The 21,865-nt window shown below is 44.1% G+C and overlaps 1 protein-coding gene across 6 annotated transcripts in view; it reads right to left on the reverse strand.

Annotated features, from left to right (window-relative positions):
* Positions 1-3,326: 3,326 nt before the first annotated feature.
* Positions 3,327-21,865, reverse strand: part of EVA1A (eva-1 homolog A, regulator of programmed cell death) — a 56,728-nt gene continuing 38,189 nt past the window's right edge. For all 6 annotated transcript variants that reach the window (XM_062209735.1, XM_062209734.1, XM_062209739.1 and 3 more), the window contains one exon: positions 3,327-4,503. In XM_062209735.1, coding sequence (XP_062065719.1) covers positions 4,130-4,503 — 374 coding nt within the window. In that variant the 3' untranslated portion in view covers positions 3,327-4,129. The remainder of the gene's footprint in view (positions 4,504-21,865) is intronic.

A 21,865-nucleotide genomic window follows, 5' to 3' on the forward strand; every position in this document is an offset into this window, starting at 1 on the left:
ATAGGAAGCAGTATAAGCAGTTTATCATCAGAATATAAAGAAATGGGCAAGGAGATGAAGCTACAGAGGGCTTCCACAGAGAGTGGCATGCTATTTACAGGCATTTGGACATTTTCACATGTAATGGGAAGGAACTGTGGGGTGGGTAAAAGACAGATTGGCACACGAGTACCATTTTGATGGCTGTATTCAGGATGGCTTTGATGGAGGAAGGAGAGAACAATTTGGACATTTGAATCATTTAGGCAAAAGATTATAAGGTTTAAATGAGATTGTAAAGCAAGAAATATGCAAGGCTGAAAATTGGGAAGAATTGCTAATTGGTTGTATGTGAATGCTCAAGGAAAATAAGGAGTCTGGAATGGTCCCAAGCCTCTGGCATGGGTTGTAACCCTGGAACTCACCTTGTCATCAACGGACGGGAAACAGAGTAGGGCCAGGAGAAGGTGCGCACAGTTTGAGGAGTTGTGCAGTTTCTGTTGTTACAAACCACCACCAAGGATCATGCTCATGGATTTGGCAGACTGAGAAGTTGGACGGAGCTCAGCAGAGGTGATTTCTCTCTGTTCTATAACATCTGGGGTTTGACTAGAGAGAGACACATGGCTAAGGTCTGGAATCACTTGTAGATTTCTTCACTTACTGCTGGCATCTGTGGAGATGGCTGGAGAGCTGGTTTCAGCAGTGGAGAATGTTTAGCAGCATCCCTGGCCACTAGAAATCAATAATATCCCAGCAACCCAGCAGGGACAACCAGATTATCTTCCTGACATTGCCAAATATCTCCTTTGGGACAATTGTCTCCCTTGGTTGAGGACCAGTGGGCTAGGGAGAGACATTTCAAATCTTCAGCATATAGGTAGTCTTTGGAATTATTGCAAAGCATGAGCTATCACAGGATATGTGCAGTGAAATCAATACTGCTGACTTACACTGCGAAACTGTGCCACACACATACACATACACATACACACACACAACCTGTGGACCATGTGGGGGTTTGGTCAACAGCAAGCTGCCCAACACCCTACACTGGCACAAGCATGTGACAGTTTCATCTCCAGTAGAAGAAAATGAGACCAGATGCAAAGAAAAGCAGAGCTGAGAGCCGAGAAAGACCAACACTTGGGTAGCTCTTGGGCTCCAGGACCCAGTTACCCAACCCAGACCCAGATCCAACCTTGTCTCCCCATTATGTGAATCAATAAATGCTCTTACCTTGGATATCTATTTGTTGGAAACAAAGGCATCCTAATCTGGAAACTGGAAACATAAGTAAATTAGTAGACCTGAACTGTGGAACTGGTTGAGTTGAGATAGGGCAGGTTGACAAGCTAGGATCCTTACACGGCAGACATGAAGCAGCTGGTTAAACTACCTAGTGTATTTCGCGTCTCAGGTAATGCCACCACCTTCCTAAAAATGGAAGCATTCTGGACTTAGTAGAAAGGCGTCAGGATATTGGAGTGAGAACTGAGAATGTTATGTGCGCCTGAGTCCTTCCAAACTCTTCCACTACTTCATTTCTGCCTAATAGGGCCATAAAATCAGCTCTGCATCCAGTCCTAGACATGAAAGCAGCTCCCAATTGTTCCGCTTTTCTAAGAGGCACAGATGGAAATACAAGACATTAATCTAAAATCCAGGATGGTTCACTGATTCCCTCAATTACTGCTAAAGGACTAAAACCACGGAAGTGGGAATTCCAGGACAAGTGTCTGGTGTAGGACTTAAGATGCCACTTGAGACACTCACATCCTCTATCAGAGTTTCTGAGTGCAAGTCCTGGCTCTGCTTCCAATTCCAGCTTCCTGCTGATGCACACCTTGAGAGGCAGAAGGTAATGGCTCAAGTACTTGGGTTCCAGCCATCCATGTGGGAGACCCAGATTAAATCCCAGCCTATTGCCTTCTGCCTGGCTCAGCCCCAGCTATTGTGGGCATTTGAGGGAATGAATTAGCAAATAGAAAATCTGTTCTTGGGGCCAGTGCAGTGGTGTAGCAAGTTATAGCCCTGACCTGAAATGCGGACATCCAATATGGGTACCGGTTCTAGTCCCGGCTGCTCTACCTCCAATTCAGCTCTCTGCTATGGCCTGGGAAAGCAATGGAAGATGGCCCCAAGTCCTTGGGCCCCTGCACCCATGTGGGAGACCCAGAAAAAGCTCCTGGCTCCTGGCTTCGGATCAGCACAGCTCCGGCCATTGCGGCCATTTGGGGAGTGAACCAGCAGATGTCTCTATCTCCCTCTGTAACTCTTTCAAATAAATAAATCTTTTTTTTAAAAAAAAATCTATTCTCTTTCCAAATAAAGTAAAAATGGGTACTTTTTTTTTGGACAGGCAGAGTGGACAGTGAGAGAGAGAGACAGAGAGAAAGGTCTTCCTTTTTGCCATTGGTTCACCCTCCAATGGCCGCTGCGGCCAGCGCACTGCGGCTGGCGCACCGCGCCGATCAGATGGCAGGAGCCAGGTGCTTCTCCTGGTCTCCCATGTGGGTGCGGGGCCCAAGGACTTGGGCCATCCTCCACTGCACTCCCTGGCCACAGCAGAGAGCTGGCCTGGAAGAGGGGCAACCGGGACAGAATCCGGTGCCCTGACCGGGACTAGAACCCGGTGTGCGGCGCCGTAAGGCGGAGGATTAGCCTAGTGAGCCACGGCGCCAGCCAAAATGGGTACATTTTTAAAAAAGTGGGAATCACAATTCAGGAATTTGGGGACTTATTTCTAACCAAGACCATTTAAAATGATGCAAGTAGGCCAGCCACTGGGGCATTCAAGAATACTGTTGTTTTCCCCTGGGGAAACAGAGATTATGATTGTTCTGCTTGTAAAACAGCCCACCCAACCCACGTAATGAGAATGGTAAAGCAGTAGAGACCCTGACAATCCTCTTAGGCACAGTCACAAAAATCAGTGGACCACAGAGATCCTCCCCAGGGGAAGCAAGCTTCTCTAGGGCAGCCCAAACACAGATCTCCCTGTTCCTGTTTATCAGTCTAGAGGATGTTGCTTCCTCCTCCACAGGCCACTTCTAAATGCGGCACAGTCTTGCCTCTCTTCCTTCCCTGCCAACTTCCTCTCCCCATATGGGGGTCACCATCTTACTTGTAGCCCAAGGGAACTCTTCTATTTCTCCCTCTGCTTAACTCAGCCTTAGTGCCCGCCACCACAACATGCAATGTACAGACATCAAAAGCCCATCATCACACGGGGCCGTTTCTCTATTCCAATCCTGGCAGGGTCTGGCAAACTCGCTCACTCACCTGCATAAAGGGCCATCGATCGTTTAGCCATCAAGATAGACATGACGCAAGAAAGCTTTTATGAAACATTCATTTTTTTATTCCACCCTAATATTGGCTCTTTACTCCTTATCTCCCATTATCATTATTTTCTTGGAAATCTAAACTTTTTTTAAAAAAAGTATTTTAAACCATGATTGTCTGAAGCATAAAGTCATACTAAAATTTTCTTCTCTCCAAAGTGGAGGGGGAGGGGAAGACAGACAACTTTCTTACGCAGCATTTTCAAATCTGCATGTCAATATATATTTTTATAAACTATTTAAAATAAAAACCCTTCATCCTTTGAGGTTATCAACATTTTCTGGTTCACTGACACATCTCCCGTAATATAATAATTCTATTCATTTTCATGAATGAGGCGGGAACTACACTAAAAAAAAAATAGGATTTTGATCCCTGAGGTGCCAGTTAAAATGCTGAGGTTGCCATTGCAACACAAGATTTGCAAAATCAGCCTTAAATAATAAGCACGGAGCACGCTCTCTGAGTCAGAATCGCCTCCACGCCCGGAGTCGCTTAGCAAACTGCATGTACCGGGTCACGTTCGCCCTGCTGGTCCCAGCCCTCAAGTCACGGCTGTCTTGCCTTTCGAAAAGGAATGCCACACAGCGATGAAGACAGCCCAGATCTCCATTCGCATTGTTGGGGAGGGATTTTCAGCACCATTCCAACACCTGGAAAGGTTGAGGAGCCCGTGTGTGTGTGTGTGTGTGTGTGTTCACAGAGGAAGAGAATCTGCCCTCCCTGCTGGGAGGCCGGTGTGCTCCGGCTTCTCTGGGCCGCCGGCGGGCGTCCAGCCCCGCAGCCCCGCAGCCCCGCAGCCCTAGTAGTAGCGGTTGAGGCTGCGGGCGCCGGGCGCCTCGGGCTGCCCGTTCATCCAGATCTCGCGGATGATGCGCTCGCGCTCCTCCAGCCGCTGCGCGCGCTCCAGCTCCTCGGCCGAGGTGAACACGTTCTTGTTCAACGTCCGCTCGAAGCGGCGGTGTCTCCGCACCGAGAGGTCGGACGCCGTGTCCTCGCTGCCGTCCTCGCTGTCACTGCTGTCGCTGCTGCTCTCTCGGTCCTGCAGGAACTTCCTCTGGGGACGCCGCCGGCAGTCTGTATGGCAGGAGATCCTCATCACCAGGGCGGCCAGGGTCAGGACCAGTCCGATGCACACGCCGGAGACGAAGTACAGAGCGGCTCGCTCAGGGTTTTCTGGGGAAGAAGGAAGCATTTAAGAGATGGCAACTCCGAAGGCTGAGACCACAAATGACCAGCTTGCCCCTGTCACCAGCCCAAAGCAGTGATGGCCACACATACTGCTCTCCCGTGTGACAACTCCCAATACGATTACTGACAAGCGGCAAGTCGCTAAAGGGTAAAGGATATTTACTATTCTTTCAACTTGAACTTGGAAATTATTTCCCGATGAAGAGTGAAAGGCAGAAAACCTATAATTATTTAGCACCGGTGGGTATGTGAGTGAGCCACGGGGCTTCGGTGACATTTAACAGTCACATCTGTTGAAAGCCTCTTTTCATCCATTCCAACAACAGCAAAAACCCAAAAACCAAAAAACTCTGTAATTTATTTGCACAATTCCCAGAACTATTTTTTTAAAGATTTATTTATTTGAAATGAGAGTTACAAAGAGCAGGAGAGGGAGAGGGAGAGGGAGAAGGAGAGAGAGAGAGAGAGAGAGAGAGAGAGAGAGAGAGAGATCTTTCACCAGCAGTTTACTTTCCAAATGGCTCAATGGTCCAGGAGTGGGTCACACCAAATCCAGGAGCCAAGAGCTTCCTCTGGGTCTCCCACGTGGGTGCAGGGGCCCAAGGACTAGGGCCATCTTCCACTGCTTTCCCAGGCACATTATCAGGGAGCTGGATTGGAAGTGTAGCACTCAGGACTCAAACTGGCATCTACATGGGATGCCCACACCACACGTGGATGCTTAACTTGTTTTGTCACAACTCTGGCCCCTGAGCTACTTTTTAATGAGAGTGGAAGGCAACTTCTGAGATGACCTCCACCTCCTGGTATCCTTCCTCTTGTGCAAACCCCACTTCTTAAGGGCTGGACCTACTGACTTCTGGGAAGCAGAATACGGCAGCTGTGTGAAGTGGTTCTAAGACTGAGTTAGGCGAGGTTGCGATGTTGCCTTGCTCCTGCTCACTCTGTGTCTGCATCTTCTTACTTGCTGGATCCCATGAAGCCAGCTGCCCTGCTGCAAGCCGCCCTGCAGAGGCTCAAGTGGCAAGGATCCAAGGGGGACCTCTGGCCAGCAGCCTTCCAGGAACTCAGGCCAAAGGCTATGGGAGTGAGCTTGGAAGTGAACCACCCCTCAGTGTACCCTCCACGTGATCACAGCCCTAGTCTTGCAGCAACTTAGTAGGGAAGCTTGGTGATCGCCTTGTAAGAGAGACCTTGAACCAGAGAGCCCAGCTAAGCCACATCTAGATTTCTGACCCACAGAAACTGAGAATTAATAAATATGTGTTGTCTTAAGTTATTCATGGGGGGGTACTTTTATATGCAGCAATAGATAATTTATGCAATCCACCGCACATGCAAGCCAGTATAGGCATTTTTAAATGATCTCATCAAGTTAACTGAAAGGGGAGAAAGAACTGGAGCTCCTGCTTCGTGAGAGGAGAGTATAATTGCTCTCAGCAGGCCCTGGTGGCCTTTGCAAGATGCGCTCAGCAGAATGAGGGACTTGGGCTGAACATCTGTTCCTCTGCCTGGCCTGAGCCACACGGCACGGTCAGCTGACAAGTCTCAAGGTTGACATCCCCAAATCAGTTTTCCATATCCTACATCCACTAGAAGTATGAATCACAATTTAATTCTGTGGAGTTTAAAATACTACACAGGGGCCGGCGCCATGGCTCACTTGGTTAATTCTCTGCCTGTGGTGCCGACATCCCATATGGGCGCCGGGTTCTAGTGTCGGTTGCTCCTCTTCCAGTCCAACTCTCTGCTGTGGCCCTGGAGGGCAGTGGAGGGTGGCCCAAGTGCTTGGGCCCTGCCTCCGCATGGGAGACCAGGAGGAAGCACCTGGCTCCTGGCTTCAGATCGGCATAGCTCTGGCCTTGGCGGCCATTTGGGGGGTGAACCAATGGAAGGAAGGTCTGTCTGTCTCTCTCTCTCACTGTCTAATTCTGTCAAATAAAAAATAAAATAAAATACTACAAAGGGATCAGTAAATTTAAGAATATTCCTTATGAAATTTTCCAATGTATTTAGCCTAACAGCATTTTTTGACTGCTGCATAGTGTTGGACATTTTTATTAAGTTTATTCATCTCCTTATATAAATTATCTCCAGTTTTCCACAATTACAGGCAATGCTAAAGTCAGTGTCCTTTGTTCTGTGCACACCTCTTCAAGAACATGCAGGATAATTTTCTACAGGCTCCCTAGAATCGAACAGCATCAGAGAGCACAGGGGTTTTGAAGCTGGGGCATTCTAAATTGTATCCAATAAAAGTCTCTATCAATCTAAACACAGCTTATTGAATCCATGTGTTAACAATCCCTCCTTCCTTCTGAAAACCCCAACAAAATGACAGTAATGTAAATAAAATAGACAAAAATTACAAAGAAGAGAAAAGAACAGTGGGTGAAATAGTCAACAAGCAGAGGTAAGTGCAGTGAAGGAATCTGAAATTGGATTCTGTCCAGCTGAAACGAAGCAGACAGAGGGCTGAGGGAGCACCAGCCCTGAGGAACCAACAGAGCAGGCCACAGACCCACCCCTGCTACACAGAAGACAAGTACAAGCAGGAGAGAGCTCTGGAAACACACAGGCAAGTCGAAAGGCTAAGGTCAGACGTGGGAGTCAGAAGGCTTTCCAGATAAGATAGTGTGGATGCAGGCAGATGGGATAAAATCGATTAGGTTTGTGAGCTGGGAGACCACGGCCCCTGTGTGATCTCATGCCCCTACCTGACCCCACCTGTACGCCCACCTGCCAATCAGACTACGTAGCCACTCCCTCTTTGGGGATAAATAAAAGGCCTGGAACACAGTGGGCCCTTCCCTTGTTGCTCTGTGCCTCTGGGTGCGAAGCCTATGGCCTCTGCCCTGCCTCTGCTTTCCTGCCCTCATGCTTGCTCCACGTGGCTCCTGGCCTGCCCTCTGCCTGGTATGGACCCACCTTAGCTTCTAGACTTCTTTCTCCCCTAATCAAAGCCCTCACCTTCCTGTGCATTTCTCTCACTGAATAAAACCCTTAAAAACTTACCATGTTGTCTGGTCTATTTGAGCCAGTATTCAGAATTCTGAAGTGTCAAGAATCCACAGGATTATTAATATTGAAATTATTAATAAGCAGTTTCTGAGCCAAGAGTTGAAGGTTGAGATGGGTTAGCCCTGTGAAGATCAGGACGTGTTCCAGCACAAAGTATAAGAGGCTTGGATCAAATCTAACACAAAAATGTTAAACTCTTTCCCATGGCAGTCCTTTAATTATTTAGAAATCATCATATAGCTAGGCTTCAAAGAACACTGGTTGGTATTCTGACATTGCAGTTTCTCTCTGAACATATTCCAGCAGAGAAAATAATAGAACCATAACCTCCCCTGATTCTAGTCATGCAGCCCTAAATCATTATCGCCAACTCACAAAATTCTCATGCAGTGAGCTTGTTGTCAAGTCAACCCTGAAAGTCTTCAACAAAAAGGATGGCATAAGATTCATCCTCCCATTTTTAAAAATGATGACCCTTTAGGATTCTTTTTGATACAAATGCAAAAACTTCACTGTTTCAGCCTGCTTCTAGAATATTGAAATTATTTTATCATCTTAATACTGTCATCTAAAGTTCCTAGAACCTACTATTAGCCACCCAAACCCACATGTGTAACTCCATCGAAGAACAATACAGAAAGACTGAGTAGCAGGCTGACCTGCAACAAACTCCTATTAGTGCTGTCGTCCCATCTACAGGGAGCCCAGTGATGTTCAGTGGCTGTGAGTCTCCCACATCTCCCTGGCATCGGACAACACGTCTCACTGTTTCCTCATCTCCTAGGGCTACTCAGCCTGACAGTGTGCACCCCCATCAGAGACAGCCCTTTGTGTTACCTACAGTCAGTTGCTAACACCTCACTGGATGCTTTCTGAAGACAAGAACTGGATCTAATTTAAATATTTCAAACCTGCAGAACCTACGAAAAGTGTTTAAATCTGTTTCCAGTTTCATGCAATCCATCAGTGGCATCATTTTCTTTTTTTCCCTTCCTTCCTGCCTTCCTCTACCGCCTCCCTTCCTCCTCTTATGGTTGACCTCAAAGAAACAAAGGCAGAGGCAAAAGCAAGTGGTGTGACCTCCCTAGGGCAGATAACAAGTCTAAATGACAAAGCAAACAAACTGGAATCTGTGTGGTTGCAAAACCCATTCCCCTCTCATCAATTCCCACCATGGAGTCCATATAAATACTCAGGTATCATCCACCACACAGGCTATTGGGACGATCACCATTTGCAAGACAGTGCTTGGTAAAGGCTTGTTTCTGGGTAAATGAAAGGTATTTTTGTCATTTGCTTGTCCACTGGCATTCTGCTATGCCAGATACCATAGGCCCATAGAGGAGGTACCACCTCTCTCCTTGGGTTTACAGTTTCCCTGAGAAAATAATGACCAGGACAGTCCATGAACTGCACACCAATCTGCACTTGCCTAGGATTAAATCACATCCACGTGGCTACAATCACAACATATAAATATATAACAACAAGCCATGTGATGACAAGCTGAAGTGGTCTGAGTCTCACTTAGATTCTAGAGTACACTTAAAAAACTATTATATACTCAGATACAGGGGACATGTTTCAGGACAAAGAAAAGCCATGAACTTGGCCTCCCAAAATTGAGTTTATCTAAGTATTTGCTTTTCTTTCATAAAGTTTGGAGAAGGACTCTCTCTTTTATTAGTCAAATGACCCTGGGCCAATCCAACCACACTGAACCTCCAAGTCTGACAGAAGAAGCAGGTGCACAACAAAACATAATGAGAACTGAGTGTGACTGAGTGAAAGAAGTGTGTGTGAGGCACCAATGGGGTCAAGAGAGAGTGCAGAACTGGTGAAGCCAGTGGGTCCAGGGACTGGAGAACTAAAACAGGTGAGAAACATTTAGCCCAGAGTGGTCTTTATAAAACCTAGATCCAGTCATGAGTCAAAATTCAAAAATCACAGGAACAATGGATTTGTTGTTTATCAACATGAACCCTGTCTCAGGAGCCATGCCTTGGGGCTGTCTGCTTTGTCCAGAGTTCCCTTTGGCTCTAAAGCCATGCTATGCTTAACTCTACCCCAGTTGCTAACCAAGTGATTTTCTGCCACCAGCTGTCACAGGCAGGAATAAGATCATTTCATTCAGAGAGACAGCCAGTCCCCAGGGAGCCAAGGGCTCTCCTCTGTCCACACACCGGTGACCCCAGAGAGCCCTGGGCCTGCCTCAGTATCGGTGGGTTTACAAGCGCCTAAGCTTTACCTCTGCTTTGCTTTTCCTTAGACAAGCAGGCTCCACAGTGGGATTATGTGCCACCCAAAAGGCGAGAAGGCACTGAGGATTTTAAGAGAATTAATTTCCAAATCTTCAAGGGCCATTTCTTTGTTCTCACCTATGCTGGCTCTGCCTGACGGGCACCTGTGGTGGAGGGATGTTTTCACATGTTCTCCTTTGCTGCTCTGTGGCACTTCTCCTATTCCACCCACTCCACAGTTGCTCTTCCGCATATCACAAAAGCTAGACTCCCTCTCACATCCTGAATCTTGGTTCAGGGTGCTACCCCAGACTTCAAAAATGCTCAACAAGAAAAACAACTACTCAGAATACTGATGGCCATGTCACGAGGCAAAAGCTTCTAATGATTGCCTAATACATCCTCTTCCAAGTCAGTTTCCAATTCTTGGTTTTCAACAAAACCAAAGGAAGGCCTAATCAAGTTGTCAGCTGATAGACCATTCAAGAATAATTTCTGATGACAGATCACTCTGATTTTTGGCATAGAACACAAAGTTAATTCAGAGACTTGAGTGATGTCATTAAGACAAAGCTCCTTTTGTTCTTTTCTATATACTTATATGAGAACAAAGTTTCTCAACACCCATGCCTATAAAAAATGAAGACCAGGAATAGCATTTTCACTGTACCAGGCCTCATTCCTGCAGTACGTGATATTTATCCTTGGATACTAAGCGGGGGGTGGGGGGGTGGGGGGGGTGGGGGGGGTGACAATGGGGGAAGCAGGGAAGGAGGCTCCTCTGTCTCTTTAAGAGATTCATTTCTTATGTAAATGAAACTTTAAAACTTGTTTGCAAATTCTTTGCACCTTATAATCTCATCAAAATATACCTCACCAGGAACTCTTCTTCCTCTCAAACTTCTCAGTTGTTCCTCCCTCCCTCCATTCCTCCCCTTCTCTCTCCGATTTACCCCCCTCTTCTGTTTCCTTTCTGCCTGAGGCTCCCTCCATCTCCCAGGGATCCATGCCCGAAGCGCAGGGTCATCTTTGACTTTCTCTTCCGTGTCATTATCTGAAATAATCAATCGCAGCCGTTCTCTTGCCTCATCCACCCTCTGCATTCTCACTGCCATTTTCCCACACCTGAATTATTTCTGCAGCTTCCTGGCTCAACAATTGGATTAAAGTTCCTCCCATTTCCAATGCATTTTGCACATGGCTATCAGTGCCACACTTTTGAATGTGACTCCTATTACATGGTTTATTGCTATTTTTTAAATGGACTCTTAAGACTCTCAAAAACGTGGTTCCATTCTGTCTCCCCAATCATGTTCCCCTAAACTCCTCCATAGAAGCCTTCACTCTAGACAAGCCAAGGGCTTCATTGTCCTCTTCTGACCCACAAACATACACTCTTCATGTTCATTTCTGACTCCTTTGCTAGGATGCAAGAGTGTGGGCTACTCAGTGGATTTTTCCAATGGACAATTCACTTGCAACTCTTAAAATGATATGCCTTGAACTTCACACATATTTAATTTACTTCTTTCGGCAATATAAAATCTTCTAAAGGCTTTTTTTTTTTTTTTTTTTTTTAGAATTCTAGTAAGGATCACTTCATAATGAGTATAACAATGTTTTACAGAAGGTTATCATGAAAATTCTCCCGTTGGAAAATAAGAATTTAAAATCCTCCTGCATATGTCTGGTTTACGGGGTATGGCTTTGAGTATAATGTTCCGTATGATCTAGCAAATACATATTTTAATTTATGGCTTTGCTTAGCTTTTTCGTTCTTGATGAAGCTAAAGAAATTGAGCCATTAATAATTAAATTATAGATTTTTTTAACTTAGAATGAAATGAACCAAAGAGAGGAATGGGCCCATTTCCCATACAACACCCTTAAAGGAGACACAGCAGTGAGAAGCTGGCCTTGCTCTCACAGAGAGGGGAAGCAACTTCACAGGAGTGAGCACCATCAGCTGTGGATGAGCCTCATCCTGGGGCTTTCTACTACCCCGAAGCTTTGAAGAGAACTTGCCTGGGACAGGCTGTGGTTGAGAAGAATATAGCAATACTGCCTCTGCTCCAGTCCCTTCAACCCAATGAAAAACAATCCCCAACCAAGAAGGAATCTGCTTGGATCCCAGAGTGGGGGAAATAGGACATGAATGTTCAGGGACATTTACTTTATCATCCAACTCACCCCATAAACCAAACCTTCCTCCATTAGTAAAATGGAAGAACTTAACCTAACCAAACCCTACAGACAGGCTAGAAATAAATCTGAAATAAAATAGAAGTAAATAGGCTGCCTGTACAAAGCTTTAGAGAGCTCCAGTATACACTAAGGCAGCAAACACAGCCCCATCTCCTCTGCAGCATGCATCTGGAGTTCCATAATTCTATTTCTTGGAGACTTGCCTATGTTCCCTACAAGTATTTTCTAGTGATGAAGGTTTCCAGTATAATCCCTCTGGGCACACAGACCAGTGAAATAAAAGTCAAGACAAACCTATAAACGCTGAACAGACATAGCAGAAGGGCTTTGGTTAGTTCCTTTACTTCCCAACTCCTTCCTGTAGCTTTTTTCCAACATTGGGATTGAAGGTTTAAAGCTATGTACAGATATACATACTGCATATGCAGAGACAGTGATACACAATCTCAGAGAGGAAGTGGGGATCAGAAAAGGAAGGAGGGAAAGAAGAAAGACAGAATGAGCTATCATTTACTGAATGCCTATGTTTGCCAGGGTCTGGGATACTTCTTCTACGCTGGTCATCTGTAATACCTTTACCCATGACCACGATTCAGCAGGTTAGGTAGTAGCTTCACCTTTGTTTAAAAGAATGATGTACTGGCCAAGGTTGTGGCATAGCGGGTTAAGCTGCCATCTGGGATATGGCATCCCATATCAGAGCGTTGTTCCAAATGCTGGCTACTCTGCTTCCAATCCAGCTTCCTGCTAATGTTCTAGGAAGGCAGTAGATGGTGGCACAAGTACTTGGGTCCGGCTACTCATGTGGGAGACCTAGATGGAACTCCAAGCTCCTGGCTTCAGCCTGGCCCAGCTCTAGCCATTGTGACCATTTGGGGAGTGAATTAGAGGATGAAAGATCTCTTTGTCTGTTTCTGCCTCTTTGTCTCTCTCTCTCTCTCTCTCTCTCGCTCTCGCTCTCGCTCTCTCTGTCTTTCAAATAAATAAATAAATCTTTAAAGGAAAAAAAAAAAAAAAAAGACCAGAGCTGAAATGAGGAGTCAAATGTAGGTCTGCCTGACACTCAATTCTTTGCTTCCACCAGGAGGGAAAATGATACTTGAGGTTAAAATGCATACATTCAGACATCAAGTTGGCTTCCACATCCATGCTTACCTTACACCCCCTTCCCAATTCCATGGGCATAATGTTGAAAAGATAAATTCTAAACTCCATCTTAGAAACCTCTGCTCTCCCTCCAGCTTGGCAATCCACCCCATCCTGCTCCCATACCAGAAAACAGCCTCTGTGACTCCTGGCATCTCAGGCATGGGTTCCCAGCAGGGCCCAACAAAAGCAATCAGAAGAAGCACAGGAGTCCCTGTTTTGTCTCACTGGGTCCAGGCTGATTTTCACAGCTGATAGAACATGTCTTGTGTCTTCATCATTTTGCTGCAAAAATCAAAGCTAGAGCTCTATGTCGGTTTTTTTCCCCATGTAATACTTTTTGCTCCAGGTCACTTCCTCTTGGCCAATGATCCACCCTAGTCTTGACCAAATCCAGACAGCTGTTAATTGCCCAGGAAGCAGAGTGGGGAGGGCTATTGTCGGTTGTTTTCCCTTAATAAATAAAAATAAATGTATTGCTGTATCTTGCTTCCTGCAGGGTCATTGTTTTCATGAGCAGGAAGAGGCCTACGAGGAGGTCCTGAGCTAATTTCATTTGCACCCTCGAAGGTCAGATCATGCCCAGTAGACTCTTGACAGGAGGGGACGGCAACAGTGGCTCAGGCCAGCTCCTATCTCCGTGCAAGTATAACCCTCTCCCTACCTGGGCTTCTACTTTGTCCCCAAGCTTTTAATCCCTTGAGTGGGAAGAGAGGGATGGGAATTGTGAAAAGAGGGAGTGCCCAGCAAAATGGCTTCTCTAAACCTTCAAAGTATTATGAGGAGGCCTTTTTTAAGAAATCTGCCTTCCTTTTAGGAAAGGGGAGGGAAGACCCCCACTACCACTTCTGTCCTTCTGTCTCCTTCCATCCCTGACTCGTTCCTCTTCAGGAAGAACTGGGAATCTCCAGCCCCACCAGACTGGCTCTGGTGTGTATGCTCCTTTGATTTTACTCCTTCATTTTCCTTGCCCTCACTCGTCCCAGGCCACAAGGAAGCTTCCATCTCTCTACCCATCATCCGAATCCACCTGTTCTCTTTTCCTCCCCTGCAGAGGCAAACACCTGCAGTGTCCTAAGTGCCCAGGGAGTCAGGGAAGCTAGATAGAAGTGCAGACACTTCTCCAAGCAGCTGTTTCACTGCTGAAGTTGGCGCTGTAGTGTTGTTGTTTTTTTTTTTTTTTTAAGTTTAAAGATTTATTTAAATCTGACTTTCAAATAAAATAGAGAGAGAAGGGGGGGGGGCGCGGTCTTCCAACCACTGGTTCACTCCCTAATTTGCCACAGTTGCTGAAGCTCTGCAGATCCAAAGCCAGGAGCTAGGAGCTTCCGCTGGGTCTCCCAAGTGGGTGCAGGGTCCCAGGGACTTGGGCCATCCCCTACAGCTTTCCAGGCCACAGCAGAGAGCTGGATCCGAAGTGGGGCAGCCAGGACTTGAACCAGCACCCATATGGGATGCCGGCACTGCAGTCGGTGGCTTTACCCACTACACCACAGGACTGGCCCTAGCACTGTATTCTGATGTTTTTCTGGACCTTTGAGTTTGGAAAGGAAGAAAAGTGTGACTAATTAATCCCTCTAATGCAGGAAGCACTTTATAAAGCTGTATCATAACCAGTATCTTCCTCAGATGACAGTGAGATTTGAGGGCAGAATCCATGAGTTCTTTCAGAGTCTCAAGAGCATCCAGTACAGTGCATGGCTCATGGTGTGGATCTCATGAATATCTGAGTTAAATCATGAATACATAATTTCTAAAAGTTCAGTAATAAATGTATTACATGTGGAGATATATATATATATATATACACACATAGGTGGTATATGTACATGTGTATATACACAATGGTACAATGATAAAACAGTATGGAACAGAAAAATATGAAAACACCATAATATCACAAACTGAATAGGAATATATCGTATTTAGTGTAGTTAAGTGATTTTCTTCTGTTCTTTCTCTCTCATATAAATATATATATTCATTTTTATTTACTTTATTATATAATTTGTATCTTTTTCTCAGGATATATATTTTATACAATATAAATTGTGATTTATATTCTCTATATTCTCCCCCAATCATGCTAAATAATGCAACATAGTATTCTATCCAGTGAATGTTCCACAGTTAACAAAATTAGTTTCCTGCCTTTGGTATTTAGGCTACTGAAAAAAAATCCTTAAAAATAATTACGGAAGGGATATTTTTGTGCTTAAAACAATGTCCTTTTTTGATTGTTTGTGGGTTATCGCCTTACAATGAAGTCTGAGTAAAGTAATGTGTCCAATGGGATGTACCTTGTTACAGATCTTGATACACATTGCCATGTGTTTTTTAGAAGTGGTAAATTAATTTGTCTCACCATCAGCTGTGTACCAAAGCATCACTTTCACCACTCTTTCACTAAATTCTCTGAACAGGAGATATTCCAATGGTTAAAAAATTTATAAATTGTGTAAGTCAGAAAATGGTTAATTTATTCCACAAAAATTAACTGTGGGTCTATAATGCCTTGTGTATAACTGAGAGAAGGATACAAAAGTTTTAAGTCTTCACTGGATTCACAGAATAAAGGGGAATAATAAAAACCAGAAACCATAAAACTTTCTCAGATGGCCATAATCAACTGAGGTAAGGACACCCATGCTCTTACTACTGAGTGACCACCCCCCCGGCATCCCGAGCTCATAGGGAACGTGATTCAAATTCTGGCCAAATAATATACAGTCAACACAGCTATACATGCAGTTACACATTCAAAGAATATTGGTTGAAAGAAAAAATTAATGATCCCCCAAAACTTCTATATTGAAAAAAATTAAGTCAAAAGAAGAATGACAAATTAAGAAAAAAATATTTTTAATATGTAACAGACAAAGAGCATCTACAAAAGGCATTAAGAAAAAGATCAACAACCAATGAGGAAAATGGATGAAAGACATAAACAGTTCACAGGGGGAAAAAAGCTTCTCAACAGATGAAAAGATGCTCACCTCACACAGAGATTGGCACACCGTGGCTCAGAAGTCCAATCTGGCCAGCCACCTGATGTCATAAATAACATTTCACTGGACACAGCCATGCTCATTCATTCATTTACTGTCCACGTTTGCCTTCACTTTACAGTGCAAAGCTGACTCAAACACAGAGACTAGCCTCATAATATTTACTCTCTGGCCCTCGGGAAAAAATTTGCCACCTCCTGATCTAAAGAAACAGAAATTAAATCTCATTTAGATATCATTTTTTCTCTCGGGTTGACAAAAATCCAAAAGTTTGAAAAGCATCATTGCAGGAGCTTCTCATACATTTTTAAGTTATGAAAAATTTATTTTATTTTATTTGAATGAAAGAAAGAGAGAGAAAGAGAGAGAGAGAGAGAGAGAATATCTTCCATCTGCTGGTTCACTCCCCAAGTATCAACACCAGCCAGGGTCAGAAACCTGGAACCCAATCTGGTTCTCCCATATAGGTGACAGGGACACAAGTACGTGAGCCCATCAGCGCCTGCTGCCTCCCATGGTGTGACTCAGCCAGAAACTGGATTGGTGGCAGAGGCAACCAGGCACTCAAATAAAGATGCAGGCAACCCAAGCAGCGACTTAATAGCTGTGCCACTGGCCTGCACCTCATACATCTTATAAAAAGTAAATTGGTACAATTTTAGATGACAAATTGATGATATTTTTCTTAATGTATATATACTTTGATCCAGCAACTTTGGAAATTTATTCAATAAATGCACTGGAACATGTATGCAATGGTCATACTGACTGTATTAAGAATGATCCATCTACACAATAAAACTATAAGTAGTTGCCTAAAAGGATGAGGAAGCTGTTTATATACTGATCTAAAATATCTCCATGATGTATTATAGTTCAGTGAAAACGTCAGAGGGAGAAACAGCCTGACCCTGTGCATCCAATGGGGGAGGGGGAGATTGTATGCTCATATTTTCTTACATCTGCATACAGAACTCTGGAAGGACACACAGAAGCCTGATGATGGCTCAAGCATAGGAACTGGACGGAAGGGACAGCTCTGGGGTAAGTTTTCTTGCTAGATCTTTTTATGTTATGTGGTCTTTGAGCCATGTTCATTCACTGATTTACTGAGTGCTCAATAGATGCCAGGCATGATTCTACATGCAGCCAACAAAACAAACAGAAATCACTCTGCTCCTGGGAGCTTACATTGTGGTAAGGGAAACAGATCTAAACACATAAAGTATACACAGTGCCAAATGCTGGTTTGGTGACAAGGAAGAGAAAAAAGGACAAATAGGAAGAAGGAAATGAAGGTCAAATGCATTGGTTGGGAGGAGGCAGACAGAGTGACTAGGATAAAACTCAGAGAAAGTGACTTTTAGAGAAAAACTGAAAGGAGTCAGAGGCATGTATTAAATATTCAAATCATTAAATTAAAATGAGTAATTATTCATTTACTCTTGCTAACAACCCTGTTAAGAGTTATTAATGAGGTTATCATTATTAATGACATTGGTATCCTCATTGTAAGGATAATCGTATCTGGTCTCAATGGCTTACTTACGAATCATTAAAACAAGAAATGTTACCTGCTCCAATCTAAGTGCTAAGAAAGAGGAAAACAAAGCACATGTGCAGAGAGCAGGGAGGAGCACCTGAGCCAGCTGGGGCAGCGAGGGGAGCAGATGATACCCAGAGGTTCTGAAGGGAGTGAGGCATTATGCATTCCAAATCAGGGGAAGAATTCTTGGAAAAAAAAAAAAAAAAAAACTTGTGCAGAAGCAAAGAGGTGAGAAAAATCCTGGAAAGCAGTTTAGAATTCCTGGAGCAGAGATCTTGATCCCGGAAGGCTGTGACTAACAGCCTAAGACTCCACTGACAGGTAAATAAAATGAAAAATATAAAATGGAATAGTATTCATCCTTAAAGAAGGATATACCACCATTTAGGACAACATGGATACAGCTGGAGGACATTACACTGCGTGAACTAAGCCAGGTAAGGAAGAAAAACACTGGTCCCTACTTTTCTGAGCCAAAGGACCAATACTAACAACCAGCTAACTCCAGACTTCTTGCTGTGTGCTTAGCTCACTAAGTTGAGGTTTTCTGTCATTTGCAGCGGAAAGCAATCCTAACTGTTCAGTCATACAAAACTATTTGGATTTTATCCCAGAGATAATGAAGATTCACTGAGGAATTCTTAAAAATATTAAGAATTACATCATCACACCTGGATTCTCGAGAGACTGTACAGACTGTGAAACATGCTTGGAAGCAGGAAGACCATGGAAAATTCCATCAAGGCGATGCAGGCCACAGCACGCTGGGGCTTGAACCAATTCAGTGATGGTGGGAAGTGAGTGGAGGTGATGCAGTTGAAAGGCCTCTAGAGGTGAGAGGAGTCAACCCAAAACCATTTATGACAACAGCAGTGAAGAAGAGCATCAGAAGTTAAAAACTGTACTTTTGGATTAGGTGATACTCTGGAGGGGCGCACAAGGAGTGTTTTTAAAGAGAAAGACCCAATTCCATTCTAGGCCAAGTTGAATTGTAAATGCTTCTAGTACCTCCAAGTGGTAATTCTCAGGTCACTCAGATAGGCAGCTCAGGAAGTCAGCAGACGGGGAAGTAGTAATTGTCTAACAGACACATGATAGAATTCAAAATTTAATATTCCAATAAAATAACAATACTTACTATTAAGTAATATCAATAAATAGTAAAACACCTAAAATATAACTAAACAAAAGAATATACTCATAAAAATACAGGCGCACACACCCACACAATCCTGGCATCCAGAAATAATTAGCAATAAAACATGGTTATGCATACACACATAATATACACACATAAATAGCATCATACTGTATGTGCTCTGTGGTAAAGGGCTTTATTCACTTGATAGCATGTCAAAAACATCTTTCTATTTCAATTAATATTTAGGTTTTTTCATTTTTTCCTACTATAAACAGTTCTGTCATTAATTTTCTCCAAGGGAAATTTCTATTTACATCATTATTTCCTTATGAAAAATTCCTAGAAGTAGGATTTCTAGAGAAATAGCATGTGTGCTTTTGAAAAAGCCTTTAAAATGTTGGTTTTAATTTATTTACTTGCGAGTCAGAGAGACACATACACAGAGAGTGCTCACATCTGCTGGTTCACTCCTCAAATGCTTGCAACAACGGATATTGGGCTGGGACCCAAGATGAGAGATGACACTGCAATCCGGACATCCCTGTGAGCAGCAGGGATTCAAATATCTGTGCCGTCACCACCGCCTCCAGGGTCTGCACTGAAGCCAGAAGCAGAACTTGAACCAGGCACTGCAAGGCGGGATGCAGGCCTCGAGTGCCAAGCCAAACGTCCATCCCTGCATATGTGCTTCTAATGGTGCCAAATCATTCTTTAGAGAGTTTGGAGCAATTGGAATTACAATTCCATCAGTACTTTGTGCACATACTAATTTCCCCAGACTTTCTATAAAACCAGTTAGATATTTCATCATTGAAATCTTTGGGAATTTTATAAAATGACAATGTTAATCTCATAGCTGCTTCCATTTTGTATTTGTTTGCTAGAATTTGAGTTAACGATGTTTTATTGGCAATTCACATTTTTTTACAAACTGCTCATTTCTGTCCTTTGTTATATTTTCTCTGGGGAAAAATTTATTGATTCGTAAGAGCTCTTTATATGCTATAAACTTTAACCTTTGTTCACTAATGGCAAACTAAGAAAAACTACAGTTTGCCACTTGTCATTTACCTTCAGGGGGCATAATGGTAAGCGGACCTTTTAAATTATTGGCATACTCTAGGTTTGAAGTGGATGTTGTGAAAAATGGGAACAAGTTGTAACCAGAAGAAAACAGAAAGACTAAAGTACCATGAGGAAGACTCAGCTGGGATCATGAATTTTTCATGGATTAAATCTGCAAATTGCAGCAGTACTTGGTACGTTAGGTGTAGAGGGACAATGCGTCATCACCTTACCAGGTCTTCACATACGGAATCAGATAGTGCAACCAGTTCTTCCCCAGAGGAAATCTAATCAGCCGTACAACACTCAGAGGCACCAGGCAAAACAAAACAAAGCGAACTATGAAAATAGGAAAAACTCATTCATGCAGCAGAGGAGCAGTTTGGGCATTTAAACCACTGAGTGTTTACTGCCATGCAGTTCTAAACGGCTCCTTTTATATGCACAGCATCTGTTCTCCTGAAATGATCCAGAGGAGAAAGCCAGCCATCTTCCTAAAAGAGTACAACTGTGAACTAAGACACAGACCAAGGCCAGACCCCACAGACTCACATCTCTTCTGTCTCTATCTGTCCAGGAGGTTATCAAACACCTCAGACATCCCCCAGACACAAGACTCACACAGAGAGAGAGTGTGAGTAGGATTCAGTTAGAGTTAGGGGTTCATCTATTACTCTAACCAATTCACTGGATCTAGCAAATTTTACTTTAGCCACTCTACTTCCCATTTTCTTGTAGTCTCCTTTTACCTAAGCCCATATTCAATGCAAAGATTCATTGTCAGTATTGAATTCTAGACCAAGGAGAGGGATGGAAAGGAGGGAGATTGAAAGGGACAAAAAACAGGGTCATGTACCCTTTCAGCCTTGACAAAATCACAAGACACACAGCAAACACTAGGCCATTCAATGAATTACCACATTCAGTGGTCACAACTGAGGGTCATGCTGGCCAAAATGGAAAACTGCCAAGCACGTCCTGTGCCCAGCAGAACGCCAAAGTCCAGCACTCTGTTCACCCTCATGCAAGAGGTTTGCTTCTCTTGCTGTTTGATTTATTTTCATTTCATTTCATATTTGAAAGGCAAAGAGACAGAGAAGAGATATCTTCCATCTATTAGTTCACTCCCCCAGTACCTACAAGGCCAACGAGGAGCCCAGAACTCCCCCAAGTCTGCCGTGCGGGTGGCAGGGATGTAAGTACTTGAGCCATCATCACCTGCTGCCTCCCAGGGTGTGCTTTAGCAGAAAGCTGGATGGACAGCAAAGCAGAGAAGACTTGAACCAGGAACTCCGAGATGGGATGCAGGTTGCCCAAATGACATCACCAAATGCTCAGCCAGCCCTAAGATATTTCCTGCAACAGCTAATTTTCAGGTGTCTTTTGTGGCCTTGGAAAGTCAAGAGCCTCCCTTTTACCCCCACTTCGTTTTGGGGGTATCTTCATCATACAGTTCAAAGATCTTCACTGGGGCTGGTGCTGTGGCACAGCAGGTCAAAGCCCTGGCCTGAAGCACTGGCATCCCATATGGATGCCAGTTCTAGTCCTGGCTACTCCGCTTCCAATCCAGCTCTCTGCTATGGCCTGGGATAGCAGTAGAAGATGGCCCAAGTCCCTGGGCCCCTGCACCTGTGTGGGAGACCTGGAAGAAGCTCCTGGCTCGTGGCTCCAGATTGGCGCAGCACTGGCTGTTGCAGCCATCTGGGGAGTGAACCAGCAGATGGAAGACCTCTCTCTTTGTCTCTACCTCTCTCTGTAATTCTTTCAAATAAATAAAATAAATCTTACAAAAAAAAAAGAGAGAGAGATTTTCACTCATTCAATTGCTTGTGAACACATGATGTCAGAGTTTCAAACATCCCTTTTCCAGCTCCAATGTCCTTTCTATCTATTTCAGCCTCAGAGAAAGAGCAAAGATGAAATTCCTTTGATATGTGAGTACCTGGGCAAGGAGGCCCTAGGCTCTGGATTTCCT

The sequence above is a fragment of the Lepus europaeus genome, chromosome 13 (assembly GCF_033115175.1).
Source record: "Lepus europaeus isolate LE1 chromosome 13, mLepTim1.pri, whole genome shotgun sequence".
Classification (NCBI taxonomy): Eukaryota; Metazoa; Chordata; class Mammalia; order Lagomorpha; family Leporidae; genus Lepus; species Lepus europaeus.